General features: G+C 35.8%; 1 protein-coding gene across 25 annotated transcripts in view; it reads right to left on the bottom strand.

Annotated features, from left to right (window-relative positions):
- The window catches only part of tenm3 (teneurin transmembrane protein 3), a 1,793,546-nt gene that overhangs the window by 86,373 nt on the left and 1,689,964 nt on the right, over positions 1-17,209 (bottom strand). For 16 of the 25 annotated variants that reach the window (XM_062982692.1, XM_062982693.1, XM_062982691.1 and 13 more), the window contains 5 exons: positions 16,356-16,382; positions 14,511-14,531; positions 13,457-13,603; positions 1,723-1,939; positions 331-450 (listed from right to left, as the gene is read on the bottom strand). In XM_062982692.1, coding sequence (XP_062838762.1) covers positions 331-450; positions 1,723-1,939; positions 13,457-13,603; positions 14,511-14,531; positions 16,356-16,382 — 532 coding nt within the window. The remainder of the gene's footprint in view (positions 1-330; positions 451-1,722; positions 1,940-13,456; positions 13,604-14,510; positions 14,532-16,355; positions 16,383-17,209) is intronic. The other 9 variants (XM_062982705.1, XM_062982706.1, XM_062982715.1 and 6 more) reach the window with 3 other exon arrangements.

Genomic DNA, 17,209 nt, shown 5'->3' with positions numbered 1-17,209 from the left:
TCTGTCCATAAACACATGCATTTTACATGAATGTTCTATGTTCTATAATATATGTCAATTCTGTAAAATTCCAATTAACTAGTGTGCCTAAAATCTTGTGAAGAAAAACTAACTTTTTCCTTATACAAGTACATTTTTTGATTAATATAATATAAACCATACACTATAATAGACTTTAAAATCTGCTAAATATTTAGTAAGTTACAGGTGGAGTTCAATGGGTTTTATTTCAATATAAACATTAATACTTCAACAACAACAAAAAATTCTCATGATTATATAATTAATATCCTCTATATTACAGTCTCAACAGCATGGCAGCAAACTTACATTCCATCTTGACGAGTGATAGTGTACCCAGAGTCTGGATAGTGTAAGAAGGAAACATTAACTCCAATTAATGGTGTCCCATCTGCTGTTAATACTTGGCCTCTTATGACTGATGCAAGGCTGTAGATAAAGGTACAAGATTAGAACATATGATGTTTTCTAAAATTAGGAATGGAACACTATTATACAGAATCATGCCTACCTGTTAAAGTGTAAATATGAAAAGACTGAAGGTGACCAATCTGAATAGTGAATCATACAAATACAGGTGGGTTTGATCATAGTCTGTTGCTGAATGCACACTCAGTGGTAACTTCATGTTTTCCTCTTAGTGGCATACTGTTTTTTGTCTACATAGTACACAGGGATTTTCAATGCAGTGCAACATGAAATCTTTTTATTCAGAAGTCTAATTGATTCCAGTGGGATTTATTCCTTTATTAATATCCCATAGTTCTCAATTGCCAGGTCGCAGCCACATGCACAAGCAGTAGTGGCAGGATTCATTGGGATAAAAATAAATTACTTCTCAGTAAGTGGCTGAGGTCTAGGAAATGTAAGGAGCACCTCCTTTATGCAGCAAAAGTTTTATTCTATTTTCCAAATAGCTGCAGTATGAATCACTTTAAATCCCATGAATTTAAAACACAGTTCATGATTTGTCTTAAGAGGAGCGATGCTGCATAGATACAACCCACTACCATGGAAGATTTTCTGATCGCATATAAAAAGGCTTTCTAAACTGCAACCAAAACATTTTGGATCAGTGTTCAAAATTAATAAATTAGCAATGATGTTTTAAAATAATAAGCTCAAGGCTCTTCTTCTAAACCTTCTATCTTTTGCACTTCTCTGAAGAAAAGTGTTTTGCCAATTAATTTTTAGGCAATCTATAAACCTGCGGGGGCTGCAAAGTACAGAATTTAAAGGAGTAATAAGGAACATTTGTGTAACAACTTTTAATCAACTGCTGTGCTCAACTACATTAATGCCGCTAAATTACTGCAGACACAGGAGATCCAGTGTAAATCATCTACTTTCACTCAGTAAGGCACAGGACACCTGCTTTCAGTTACTAGCTTATTTCCAGGTTTAAACTGTTCCACAAAGCACTAGGCAAACAGCTTATGCAATCATACTGTCATGCCGTTAACAGTTCTATTACATTAATTCATAATTTATATTATTTACTGAGCTGAGCTTTAAAAGTGCATTGCTGCCTTCCCTTCTGAGACATTTTCATCACTTTGATACACTTCCAACTGTGCTAACCCAAATCAGCTGGGTCAATGAAGATTTATATAATCCTTAATGGAATGTCCTGTTAGTAGCTAGACTTCACACAATATTTTATAGATTTTTATAGATTTTATAGAGCTATAATGTAGTCACCTTTTATTGAAGGGGCTTTCCCCAGGGATGACATGGGTGCTGTCAGGTCCTATAAGAAAACTGATCCGATCATAAAAAGATTTAGCAGCTTGCTGAGATGGCGATTGCTGGTTTTGGCTAATGATATCTTGTGGGTCAGGCAATCCACGGCAGAAGGGCTGGCTTTGGCAGGAACTCTGCAAACAGCAGTCAGGATCCATGCAGTCAATTAATCCATCTACAGACAAAAAAAGCCAGAAGAAAAGGAGATATACTTTTTCCTATTCTTTCCCCCCTAATGAGCAATTAAAGATGATTGTCATATTCTGCAATTTTTTACAATGCAATTTTAAAAAATAGAAGTTCAGATTTTTAAGAAGTTAACTTCAGGTCCTTTGCATAGAATAATATGTAGCTCTAACACTACGCATAGCAATGTAGAAATGGATCCATGTGGAGCGTGTTTCCAAAAGATACCAAATCCATCTGAACAAATTTTGCAGAAACTGAAAAAAATGTGCTGAGGATATGCATTTTTTGGCTTTAAAATGCTATTTTTCAAGCTCTGTGTGAAGTGCTTTGATATATTTTGATAGTTGTGATCTGTACATAATATTCTAGCCAAAAATGTGCTGCTACCTATAACTCATTTTTCATTGGGGGGAGGGGGGGGGAAGACGGATTTGGTATCTTTTGGAAACAAACTCCACATATATACAAATTTAATTGCTAAATAGACAAATCCATTGCTAAAAATATGGAATGGGCGAACAGTGTAAAACAAAACTGGATTTATTTATTTATTTATTTAAAATCACTTTTCTTTTCACATATAATTTCAAAACATTTCCATGACGCAAAAGATAAGGGATGGTTTGAAACTACTGTAGTTTAATTTCAATGTATAAATGTCAGCCATTAAAGTACCCATCTTGTTCCAGATGCATTTATGAGTTTGGGAGTGAAAACAGAAATTGAATGGTTATGGACTGATTATGAAATTCTCCCCATTTGCACGAGAACATGGGGAAGAAACAATCCAAGGATCATTAACAAAATTTAAAAGGGCCATCTAATCAATCCTTTTGACCGTTAATTAATTGTTGTCAGGCATTACAGTCCACTCAGTCATTACTACATGCATCAGGAAAAAGACAAAACCTACATCTTCTGGAATTGTGAATGACTAGTTGCCTGGCCTCATTGCCATCCATATGTTAGAATGTCTATAGTGAGGAGTCTACTCTACACATGTAAATTCTACAAGCTCGAAATTGTATGATGTAGACCTTATGAAATGGCAGATGGGACTGGAAGATATGGCTCCAGTCAACCTTTCGTATTACTGAAAAGAGCTGAGAAGACATCTGGAATACTGAATAGAGAAGAATAGCTGTGTTGCTGCCATTGCCTATGTATGTGTAGATTCCAAACATCATCTAAATTGCCACATGTAAGCACTGTGTTGTCTCACACGTTAATGTTTCATGAGGTGTTTCCACCACTCCTTCCTCTTTCAACATTTCGATTTCATTTTGCACAGGCCACACACCTGCTGCAAATGGCATCTATTTCTCATTTTCTCTTACACAAATATATTGATGCACAAGGGTAAAGGTAATGGTTTTCTCCTGGCATTAAGTCTAGTCGTGTCCGACTCTGGGGGTTGGTGCTCATTTCAATTTCTACACCGAAGAGCTGGCATTGTCTGTAGACATCTCCAAGGTCATGTGGCTGGGATGATTGCATGAAGCACTGTTACCTTTCCGCTGGAGTGCTACCTATTCATCTACTCACATTTGCATGTTTTCAAACTGTTAGGTTGGCAGAAGCTGGGGCTAACAGCGGGAGCTCACCTCGCTCCCTGGATTTGAAACGCCGACCTTTCGATCAAATTCAGCAGCTCAGCAGTTTAATCCGCTGCGCCACCAGGGGCTCCACTGCTGCACAAACTAAACATTAATAATTTATGTAAACTATTTGGATGCTTGTATACTGAAGTGGAACAGTATGTTATGTAGTTCACTAGGTCATGTTGGTTGGTATCAGAGATTTTTCCTTCAGCCTTCTACAACCCAATTATGTAAAAAGAACTTCGGTTGTAAGGATTAAATAAAAACACAGATGAAAACAAAAATCCCAATTATAGAAATACAACCAGCTGAAGGTATGAAATCCAGTTTTACCACAAAGTGTACATTTTCTAAGCAAAATCCATCTTTCACTCTATTGAACCTTCATTCTATAGAATGAAGTTCCAAAAACCACAGTGAAAATGAGATTTATTTCACATACTGACCCACTAACAAAGTGCTCACAAATTTTGTGAACTGATGTGAATACTGTTGCAAACTGACATGTTCAAAATGTGCAAAATTTCCAATCACTGCAAAATTATATTTCAGTGCTAGCCCAGATATAACCAGACTACATATGGTTGATTTATAAATATTAAATAATTTCCAAAGGGGTTGTAAAGTAGCTTTTATGTGAGGTTATTTAGTTTTCTAGTAAAAAGAACCAGGTAATTCCAGTTTGCCTCTTCAAGCATTTCAACTGCAAGTAAGCTTTAAGTATTTAAGAACATTTATGGAGATGGATTCTTTGTTCTTTAGAAGAAGGTTATGCTTCTACATGCACAAGTAATGTCACCCACTTTCTCCCAGGAAAATAGATATCTGGGAAACAATTCTAATTCAGCAAACTGTATCTTAATGCAGATCAACTGATAAATTGTAGTAGTTAGCATTAACTGGCTGGCTGGAACACTACAGTGGCATTGTATTACCATAATGGTCTGTTACACAAGCAATTTGACTTTCCAAGCACTCACACAGAGGTGTAGTAGTAGGGCAAAAGGCTCCTTGGTTTTGTGCTGCTCTATCCAGAACTACTGGCATCCCGGGGAGTTTCTGGGGGGAGTGACCACGAGACAAATAACTGTTTAAGCCAGTGGTTCTCAACCGGTGGGTCCCTAGATGCTTTGGCCTTCAACTCCCAGAAATCCTAACAGCTGTAAACTAGCTGGAATTTCTGGGAGTTGTAGGCCAAAACACCTGGGGACCTATAGGTTGAGAACCACTGCTTTAAGCTGTACCCTCCCATACTGACTTGACTCTGTGGTCATAACGCTCCCAAGGCTCGATCTTTAGGAAACAGAAGTCATGAAGCAAGTAGGCTAGTAGTCTTCTCATTCTGTCACTATTGGTGCCTTTTCCTTCCCAACTTCTTGTTGTTATTCCCTTCCCTTGCTGTCACATTCATCTCTGCCCATATAGTTAGCCCACTTGATGAAGCCATTGGTTGTATATTTATTTTATTTATGGATGCAGCATATTCAAACATGATGTCATTTAAAAGCCATCTGCTCTGGAATGCAAGAGTTGCTATGTAATAATTCTTACTTAGGCTACCTGGTACTCATTTGATTTGATTAAAAATGAAATTTTAGTTACAAAATGTTTTTTAAGAAATGTTTTTATTTATTTCATTTTTCTTACTTCTCTCCTATATGCATACCACCCCAAAAGAAAAAATTAGTCCATTCCACAGCCCTCTAGCTTTTGGGATATCCTGAAAATTGGATCTAGTTAGTTTCGAAGACCTCTAGGAGCACGTTTCTGGCAAGCACCAAGCACGTCTGCAGGGGGAGGTGGGATGTTCAGCTATCTCCCATTTGAAATGAATTCTGCTCTCCTGCAAGCAGAAATCCATCATTGGACACTGACCTATGAACGAGAATATCTATTTAAGTGTGTAATAAATAATATATTGAAGCCACTTTTGAACAAGCCATCCCCATTCAGTAATATCATTTGCATATCACTGTGATTAATATTTCACACTAGAGTTCTCAGACCAGCTGCAGGGAGTTGAAAGAAATATTCAATGAAGTTAACTGCCTTTTCAAAATCCCTAAAGCCATACCCATGTTACACCTTCATTCCCTGTCCTTATTTTCCTCCATATACCGATGCACTTTTCATCTTCTAATTATCCTTTTTTTTTGTTTCACATATTCCCTTCTAGTATTACTTAAACCATAATTAAAAGTAGTTTCGATCCCAATACACTGGGAAAAAGAAAACAATCTGTGAAATTGAACTATTATATCTAAAACACAATCCTTTTCCACTTGTGTGTTCTGCACTTTTCATGTTTGTGTATGCCTATTTAGTAGATTTGGGGGTCTAGCGCATATTTGGTCTTGTTGTCATTCTTAATTTATTCTCTCTAGTACTTGAATGACACAGAGTCCTGAAAAGACCCTTTTTCAAAGTTCCAAACTTCCACAGCAAGAGCTATAAAGCATCCTGCTATAAATAAAATTGCCTTGCAGCCTAATCATCCCCAAGGACACCAGTTAGTGAAATCTTGTTTAAAAGTTTTTTAAAAATAAACAAAATTGGGCCAGAGCAGATCAAACAGAAGACATCTTTAACTCCCTAGCTATTAGTGAAAAAAAATGGAACTAAGAATGCTATGCGGTACTATTAAAAGACAATTAAATCAATTTTCTTTTTAAGAACAATTATGAACAATTTAAAGACAAATGAGGGTGAGGGAGTATAAAAGACTATTGTCTGCTGTAATTTTGGTCTCTGACCACTTTCCCCAGTTGTAGACTCTATATTTGTGTCTATATCCCTGCCTAGGTAACAAATATTTTGGAGCAAGTTCTATTTACCATATAAAGGCTACAATAACCTTATTGTTTATTTGAGCTCTAAGCCACTACTAAATTCAAAGCCTATTTAATTAGCTTGCTCTTAGAGATTGTATACTGGGGCTGCAATCCTAAGAGTATAAATTCGTGCAAGAACAACCCACACCTACTTGTTTTTTTCCATTTCTTTTTCACTAGCTTCTTAAACTAAGCTCAAATTACTTTTCATCTTCCATCTTTAAAGAGTCATTTGGGACACTAATTATAATGGTGAGTGCACTTAATAAAAGTGGCAAAACCATAGGGTGCTTGTTGATTTGAAAAACATAGTCTTATGTATCCCTGAAATTCTAAAAGAGCAAGTAGTTCTTATACATGTTAGAATATAATTTCTTATAATTTATTTTAAAATATTTATATACCAATTTTTATTTTAAGCTGTGAATAGCAATAGCTAAAATAATAGTTAAAATGCAATATATAATTAACATTTATTCTTCTTATCAAAGTATAAGAGTGCAGACTGATTTGCTTTCACGTCAAAATATATGCTCTTCCTCAGCATTCAGAATTTGATTTTCCATGTTCCCAAGCTATTTCAGAAGCAATGTTAGAAAGGCATCTGTTATGTCTTTCAAGAGATACATTTTAACATGTAATGTGAATAGAGTAACATAGATAATGCACCGGTTTACCCAATAATCCCTAATCCATGCCCCTATTGGGGCACAAAACTGAGGAGGATGGTTTTCTCCCATTCTTTGAAGGCTCAGCCTGGGATGTGTAGTGTTGACAAATCTTTGGCTTGGCCAGGTAGCAGGATTCCATTGCCAAATTAGAGCAAAAGCAGGTACAGTCCCTGGCAAGGATAGTGAATTGTTCCCTAGCTGTGCTACTGTCTTACTTTGCCACATACTTTGTTGTTCACTTCTGTATACTTCAATGTTATCATTAGCCATTTAGTGTACTGCATATCTGTTCAACTTGCTCTTTAGCATATGGGGCACCAGGAAACTAAGGGGGATGGAGGGGGGTATTTCTGTTCAGCTGTGTCTCTTGGTTGCTTTCACTTACTCCTCTGTAGTCTGCTCATCTTTACTGCTACAAGCTGCAAACTGCTACATTCAAGGAAAAAAATACATGAACTCCATTGGAAGCACTTTTGGAAATGCTGATAGAATCCATCTCCTCTGCTAAAGAAAATTAATTAACTTATTTTTTAAAACAAATAAATGCACATTTTCATTACATCTATAACTATTCACATGTATTAAGATGCAGGTGTAATTATCTTCTGTGTTTCTTAAATGCGATTTAAAATGCTTTTTTGATTCAAAATCTCCTCTAATTTTACAAAAGTTAAACCATTCATCTAATTTGTGTTGTTTGTCATTAGAAGTATAATTGCCTATTTAAAACCACATTTTCTTTTTTTTTTTAAGGGGAGGTCTGTCATTAGAAAAATAATTTGCCATTCTAGTTTCAAACAAATTACAACGATATCAAAATCTGGCATCTAATATCTACTATGTTATTAAAAGATGTACCTTTGAAGAGGCCATGCAGAAGAGGTTGCATTGTTTGTTTTTATACACCTATGTTGTTCTGCAGACAATATTCAGCAGCATTGCCAAAGAGGAATACGGAGATTTAGTCATTCATCTTTGTTACTTTATAAAAAGCAAATGTACATCTGGCATGTAGACTGCAGGTCATAAAACTGTGTGAGATTGACATCTTCTGAACTAATCAGCTGGAAATGCATTTTTACAAGCCTCTCCACTCACATCAATCAGTGAAAGAATCTCATTTTCACCAGTCAAGATACAGGGACATACTGTTTGTTATTCTTCTATGAAGTTTATCAGCTACTTGCCCAAGCAAGTGACGGATGGTTATGAATCTGGCTCCCACCAGCTTAGAAAACATTTTTCATTCTTTCTCTGTATTTATACAGCTAACACTTTCTATAAAGTATCCTGATGCCCCATGTGCAAAACAGCAAAGGTGAAATTACTCCAGAAGACCATCAGTCTATTTTATTTCAGACCTAAATGTGCACCTTTCTTAGATGGCTTATCAACTATTTTTGACTAAAGGAAATCACTGACATATTCAAGTCTACTGAACTTAAATGATCACTGCTGGATGACAATCAGACTTCACAATCAAGGTTTAACAATCTGTCAACAAAATCTCAACTATGAGTTTCTACAAGAATTAACATTACATTACACCATCCCCGTATAAACAACAAGAGGTATCCTGTAAATCTTTTGATCTTCATATTTTGACAAGGATACAACTAAAAAGTATTAAATACAAGCGTATTAAATAATAGGGTCACAAAAAAGTTTTCAAGTAAGAAAGGATTTAAAAATATCTTCAGCTAAGGAAGGAATTAACTAAAGATGAGAAATTAAAGCATATTCAGATTCTTTGCAATAACTAAATCTGAATCCATCTTATCAGTGCATGAAGACTGATTTTAGGAGCTGTTCAATCTTAATTAAATTATCCTCTGTTAGGTGAGCTAAAGAGATTTTCAGGTTGAATTACAGGATACTAGAACAAAGAACAAAATTACTCTTGAACATTTTGAATTGCAGAGGCTTCATAGTCATGCCTTCATTCAATGAAAGCCACATAGCCATCTCCATTTTAAAACTATTTCAAGTGTCCTATTATTATTGTTTTATCACCCTAGTTTGGCCTTCACCTTCTATTTTACTTAGTAACATTAACTAGCCTAATGAAGAGTTTTTAAAAAACTGAAAAGCTTGTGATGTTTTGGTTGCTTGCAATGTTTTGATTGTTTGTAATAAAGGTGGGGTTTGGATTTTTAAATAGATCATCAGAGCTACGTAGGCTTTTCTGTGTATCTTCTGAGATGGTAAATACTTTGGCCTGAATGTGTTTATTAATTTCAACTAGAGTAGGCAAGTTACATAAATGTTGATTTACTAAAACCCCATTGATTTGGTTGGATCTAACACTTTGATTTAGGCCAATAGATTATGTATGATCCAAACAGAGTTCATCCTCCATATTTATGAAGTCTACATCCACAGATCAACCATCCACGGCTTGAAAATATTCAAAAGAAAATATGGAAAAAAGCAAATCTTCATTTTGCTATTTTATATAAGGGGGACATAGTCACTTCACAACTGTATATAGTGGGACACGATGTAAATCCTTGGCAGACACCAAGAACCCACTGTATTGTACATGTCTTTTTCCTTCAGAATTTTATTGATTAGTAAGCAATCTTTTGTAGATTTACATAATTATTAGAAAAAAGTAAAGAAATGTATTTAGTGTATTGCCTGACAGAAATATTTTTAATCAGATTACTGATCTTTTTTATATTTCAGAGTAACAATTGACAGAGAAATTCAAATTGTGCAAAATTCATAATATGAACAATAATATTGCTATAATACATAAACTATGTTTTTGGGTGCCTTTCCTATATTATATCTGCTTTGAGTCAAAGGCACAGTTCTTAAACTGATTCCTATGGGGCTCTCTTTGTACATATGTAAAAATACTGAGCAGGTTCACTTACTTGAAAACGAAATGTAATTTATTATTTTGGTAAGAAAATCTTTCTCTATTAGATGGAAAATAAATGTCTGAATTGTTGCTTGATAGTCATACATATTCAGAATTCGCCACTGTAATAAATATAGTCAGCTACTGTTTCATATACATAATGTTTAACCTCAAAGGTCTTATTTTTCCTTCATGGTCCTTTCATTAACAAAAGCAGCATTATGTGTTTAGCAATATGCTTGCTGTATTGAGCAATTTCAACCAGATCATTCTCAACAGAGTGAGATAAAATATCTGCCTACAATATTCAGTATAAGCTTTTCTAGGTTGAAACTTATTTAAAAGAAATTGCATGTATCAATACTGTAAATAAATAAATATGGAGAATTCTTTTCTCAATGTAAAATATTTTATATTATACAATTACATTTACAGTTAGTTCAATTTCTATCTTTTTAAGTTGTAGAATAACAAAAAACCCTAGAAATTTATATAACTTATACATCTGTGTAGTTCTTTTAACTTAAGATGTACGAATTTGCACTTTTAAGAAGAATTGAGTATATTGAGCTCCTCAAACTATAACTGGGGCAAGTCTACACTGACCATTTAGTCAGAGGGCCCCGGATCAGTTCTGTGGTAGTCAAATGTGCACAGAGCTGATTTAGGAAATGCAGGGCAAGGCCACCTTAACCATATTTAAAGGATAGTCCAAATTCTGACTCAGAAATTGGACTATCCCCCACTTCGGACCAGAATGAATTGTTGGGCTGGTTCTAGAACAGACCCAGCCACAACTGTTCTCACTGTCATCCCATGTTTCTTGGGCTGGGGCAGCCCTGGAACACAGGATGGCAGCTACTGTCGCCTTCCACCCTTTGTGTTATGGTAGTCTTTGACTGCAACATGGGTCCTAGCTATTTACCATTGCATGGAGTGACACTGGTGAAGGTGATGAGATGGTAGGGGAACAGAAGGAGGAGATGAGTGGTGATTCCTTCTCTCCCTCCAGCTGACATCATTGCAGGTGATAGCCTATAGATAGAACCCATGGCACAGCCGGATACGACTGCTACATGAAGGATGGGAGGGAATGGTAATTGTGGGTGTCCAGCAGCACCAGATGCATTTCGACAGTCGGGACTACCTCCTACCTCCACAGCAGCTGGAGGAGTGCTTTTCAGATCCATTCCAGGGTTGATTTGGCATACGCTATAATGAATCGGTTCTAGTTTATTGGGTCTATGAAAACACACTGTAAGCCATATCCAAGTCAGCAGTATTAGGATGATGTCTTGGGACCCAAATCATGATTTCTACCTGCACTTATCGGCTTTAACATGTCACTATTTCATTCGTATTTGAAGTAACTTCCCACATTCTGACCTTGAGCGAGTTATTTGGCAAAATTGTTGTTTTCTGTTCCTTTTCTTTGGTATGTCTAGAATTTATCTTTTGCCATTTTGTTTGGTGTGTCTTATATTCATATTTTTGCCATTAGACACTTCTGTGCTTATAGAGTGTTCATATGTTTTATATTTTCCCTTATTTTTAAATTCCATCTGGGGTACAGGAGAGTCTAGTTACATTTCATGTCTCACAGTTTTCCATCTGCTTGTTGCTGAATGTTTAGATAGCCTAAAGCTTAAATAACTCTTCTAATATACATCAAATATTCAACATTTTCCACAAAATGAGGAATATTTTATGGGGAAGTATGTAAGTATTATTCCAGGTCTGAACAGTGAGACCCTTGCATTGCAAAGTCTTAAACAAATGCATAACTTGTACAAATCACTGTTAACTGGAAAAATTGATGTTAAAAATATGAGGCTATTACATTATACTGTAACAATTTCAGCATGGATGTTTGATTGTTTGAGAAGATGTCTCATCTTTGCCACCAAATGGATCACCAGGAAGCAGATCACAGGAGTTTAGCTAAGAAGTTACCAAATTAAGGTAAAATATTTTTTGCAAGGTATCTTTGAAGAAAAGGCAATTATTTAAAAAGCAAGATTAGGTAGTAACAGAAGACTAGATGGGGTGAAAGTTACAAAGAATGCAAATCTATAAAAGAATGAGTATTTCTGTTAGCATGAAAAAGTTATGTGGTTGGGAAGGGGAACAGAATAAAGACTTCCATCCTAATTAAACTGGTAGAAATTTGGAAAGTGATATCAGCAATTATTTATAACATGGGATAGAGTGATTTGTTTATCATATTTGTATCCTGCTCTTCCTTCAAATGTTCAGAGCACAGTGTTTTCTTCACATTTTATATTTAGTATCATTCTCAATAACTGGCAGCTGCTCTCCAGGGTTTCAGGCAGGAGTTTTTCTAGCCTTATCTAGAGATATTAGGGACTGAGACCTACTAGATATGTGACCATTGAGCTAAATACAAGTTTTAGCATTGTAAGACAGAAAAAAGTATATAGAATGAGAAAACTGATGGACTATGCAGCTTCGGATAAAGTAGGTAAAACGGAGGAGGAAATTACTAGAAATTGAAACTTGTTGAAAAGTGGAAGTTGACAAAAATAAACATAAAAAGAGACTTCCATGGAGTGGAATAAGCCAAAATCAAAGTGAAGAAAATCATAAAAAAAGACATTACCAATAAACATATTTTCAAAGCCATTGAAGCACTGGTGGGGACCATGTTGAGCTACTGACACTGGGCTGTAATTTAAAGATTTCTGACCATTGGCTTTACTGGCTTGAGCTACCCCGATTTGTGCCTCAAGAATATATGATTTCCACCCTTGCTTCAATGGTAACCAGAAAAATAGTAATAAAATGGAAAGTGGTATGAGAAGGGTAGGTTGCTGACCTGAAGGCTGCCAGGTTCGAATCCAACCCGTTGAGAGCGTGGATGAGCTCCCCCTATCAGCTCCAGCTCCATGCGGGGACATGAGAGAAGCCTCCCACAAAGATGGTAAAAACATCAAAAACATCCAGGCGTCCACTGGGCAACGTCCTTGCAGACGGCCAATTCTCTCACACCAGAAGCGACTTGCAATTTCTCAAGTCGCTCCTGACACAAAAAAAGTCTCAGAAATACAATAGAGGTTGGAAGAAAATGCAGGAAAGGTAGAAGATAGTGATAAAATTAGGGTAAAAGTATATGTCATGCTACTACTGTCTTAAGCCATGAGAAATATGCATCATAGCTAGCTTTAGGCAATGAAAAGTTGCTAAACATACTAGGGTGAGATTGTCCCTAACAATACATCCTTGGAAAATGTGAAGTATTTTTTGTCCTTAGATAAAATACTACCTTTTGACTCTAATGCTCTCTAATGGATTTTGATATACACATTTTGCCTGCTGCAACCATCCCTTAAGGAGTTGATCGCATACTAAATGAAGGCAATAAATGTTGTGGCACATTCCTACATGTATTTCATCACAGGTAGCAAAAACTCGACACCATTCACACAGCAGTATTTTTTTCACCTGATTGGGGAGCCGATAATTTTACAATTCTTTTTTAGCAGTGCAGGAATTTCATTCGGCATCTCCTACCTCCTTCATTGTCCTTGCTATCAGTACATAAAGTTTCCATGGCGACATCACATCCTGCTCCCCTCCATCCAGGCTGACAAACACAATGCCAGCCATTTTGGTCTAGAGTACATCTTCCATTGCTGTTACACAGGCCGGGGCATCCCTCTGTTGGAATAGATAAAAAACCTGCTATGTGATTTAAATGTAACAATAATTTTAAATCAAATCAAAATACAGACAGGGACACTTACTGGGAACAGGCCTTCAGAACAGCACAAATACTGTAATTGCACATGGAGAGTAACAGCAACATTAGCTGGGATTGTAATTCTTTACTAAGTGGTATCTTTGATTGGTCTGACACTTGAGACACCACTTACCTGTGCAGGCAGATAATATATCCAAGAAACCACTAACATACCTGCAGGCCAGACAAAATTATGTTTTCATTTTCTTTAGCAGAGCAGCAGGCAATGTAATCATAGCACACAGCACAGCATCTAGGTAAAACAATATGTGTTTTGTGCATATCGAGCAGATAATTATTTGACGTACATGAATTGTTGGTCACTTGATGGTACAGAATTTGTTAAGCTCCTGCAAATTTTAAACTAATCAATTGTAATTCCAATTTAATTATGCTCCTCTGCATTCAATAAAAGAGAACATTAATTTTATCTGGTCTCAGAATTGCCATGTATTCATGTGAAATTACAGTGCATTAAAATTGCACAAAGTATAGGTCAGTTTCAGTTACTATACTTTATGCCAAATGTACATTCCTTTTCACAGAATAAGCAAAGCCCAGGAAATAGTGAAGCAGCTTAGCATCTATTCTAACAAACATTGGGATTCAGGCTGCATACGGATGGGACAGGACCAACAGGATTTCGAACTAAATGTAAGAGCTGTGCGTTTTTGATTACTGAGGACGGACAAAATGAAATACCATAAGGACCACAATAAAACATTGATAGACTGAACAAAAACACGGTAGTGACGTGCTTCAAGACAAATAGCAGAGAGTGATTTTTTGTGTGTGACAATCTCCCTAAGGCTTTTGTACTGTTACCTTTATATCCTATCTTGTCTGCTTTTATGGGCAAGGAGGGAAAATTTGGGAAACAATTAAAATTATTTAGTATATCCAAAACCTATTTATTTAATCTAACAGTACATCAAAAACAATTATCTGTCACTTCCTACTGATGAAAACCTGGCATGCAGCCAACATGATCTGTATGAGAATGATGACAGTTTAAATACAGACAGATAGATACGTATGCAGAATTCTGGTAATCTTTGGGACTGTGGCAAGACACTCACATAATCACGTATAAAAGCAGAACTATAATCAGTGGCTACAAATCAGATTTTTGAAAGGACGAATTGGTTATTTGTAACTTTACACAGCATGAAATAAATTGTGCCACCATCTAAGAAAGTTTCTTCTGTCTACTGTTTATGGGGAGTAGTAGCCCTGTTGCTGTTGGTGTACAACATGGCTGAAATAATTTTTTCTTTTGGCTACTAATGCTTAATTTATTATTAATATACTCCTTTCTCCACCTATGCAGCAGGAATTAAACCATTATGTATATAGGCATCATTGCCTCTAGTAAAATTAGTACTTACAGATGAAAGTGAATCAGAGTAGCATTTCATGACAAGATATAATGCTATAGTTATGGATATCATGTCATTATGCCAGGCTAAGAGCTAATATGGTTACCCATTTTGTTGGGTATGTTTTGACATCTGCACATTTCAATCATCTATAAAGATGCATGTACTTTTTATTTATGAAATAAGTGCATTTATTTCATTTGGTTGCATAAGACACACAGCTTTATGCGTCTTTCTGGCAAACTACCGCTAGCAACTGAGTGCAACCAAGAGCAATTATACAAAGCCTGGATACTGCCATGAATATTGCCATACTCTAATGAAAAAGCACAAATAAGGAATAGAAGAAAGGCAATCTGGGAAGGGAAAACTGGTGATAATTGGGGGAATTAAACACAGTTCTTTGCCAAACTTCTATCACAACTGAAGATATGGGAATGCTTGTTGTTTAGTGGTTTTATTATTCCAGAAGCCATTAGCTGAATGTGTTTTCCATCCAATACTAGTGCCCTGTATAAAGCCTAATTATTTGATTGCACATAGATTTCTTAGAAAACTGAAGAAAATTTTGAGCACTAATTGAAGCCATTCATTATTTTTATACATTTAGTGAGCTCCCATAAATTCGAACAGGTTGTTGCCAGCTTTAGTGACCAGGCTCTGAAACTACCATATGTGGTGTTGTGCTTGAACATGACAACTTTTTGGCTTGATCTTCTAGTGACATTCTCTTGCATCTCTTATAAGCCCAGCATCAAATGTCCTTAGAGATAGGCACTCCATGAGAAATGAGAGACTGTAGCTGGAAGGAAATCTCAGAATCTCAGTTTAAAGTGCTCTCTATCGATGCATGACAGGACAGGGTTGGATCCTGGCCAACAACACACTGGTTTGAAATATATATACGCTTATCTCAATATATTCTTGAGGCATTTTTCTTTTATTTTGACATCAGAGATTCCTTTCAGCAACAAACATCAGGAATCTTAAAAACCACAAACAACAAATGCATTACTATCTTCAGTTTTTTGATACCATCAAAGCTAATCCAGCTATACAGGATATACTGAAACTTACACAGTACTTAGTAAAAAATATTAACAAGTAACAAAAAACAGTAAAAATCTTTAACGCTTTTAACTGGAGGCACATGGAAAGTAATATGAATGAAATGTATAATTTATGGAATACATGTAAGGATATGTTGCATTTGCCAAGTCTAGCGGAATGACTACTATAATATACACAGAGATACATGGAAGCATTTCAAGGAAGAGCAAATATACAGTACCTTTAACTATCTTATCCAAATAGTGAGCTTGAGAATTGAAAAGAAAAAGGATAGACATTTCAGACGAGTCATGCAAGACAAATAACACAGAGAAAGAGCACTGATTTGTTGAAAAGAGAGGTCTTACATTTCACAGAATAAGCATATTTACTACTTTTCAAATGGTAAGTGGTCTTCTCTCCAGCAAATATATTGCTATGACATAATGTGGCTGAATGCTCAGAGTTTTAAAAAAACACATTCACATTCAAATCCTTAACCCATTTTAAAGTCGAATTGCTTTTGTTTCAGCTGTGCCTTGTTTTTTATGTAGGGGAAAATCTAACAAAAGTAATAAAATAATTTTGATCTTAGAGAAGTCACACAGCATGTGAGTTTTACAGCTTGGTCTAAGGTGGAATATCATGTATTTGGTAAAGTTTCCTAGCCATGTACAATTTAGAATTGAAGACTTTCCTGGGTTAGACAAATCTATAGGTTGTACATAGTCTTCTTCCCCATCAATATGTCTCATCCCCTTTTAAAACTGTCTAGAAATGATGGCCACTGTAATAATACCCTATGGAAGCAAATTCTGCAAGGTAATTGTGTGCTCTATGAAGTATCTCCTTTTATACATCCTAAATCTCTTACCATTTAGCTTCTTGTCAGCTGAATGTAGGTGATCCAGGATTTTTTATTTCTTTTTTCCTGTTGTCTACTGTAATTTATTTCTGTTGTGAGAACTGTCAATTTATACAATATACTTGCCAATTATGCAAAATACCAAACTATATTATTCATACTGACAGCAACAATACTTCAAAAAGGTGGAATAAGCCAATGCTGTGTTTCTCAAACTCTGTTCCTCCAGG

Source organism: Anolis carolinensis, chromosome 5 (assembly GCF_035594765.1).
Source record: "Anolis carolinensis isolate JA03-04 chromosome 5, rAnoCar3.1.pri, whole genome shotgun sequence".
Taxonomy (NCBI): Eukaryota; Metazoa; Chordata; class Lepidosauria; order Squamata; family Dactyloidae; genus Anolis; species Anolis carolinensis.
The sequence above is the reverse complement of the archived record's forward strand: the minus strand, read 5'-3'. Positions and strand labels throughout refer to the sequence as shown.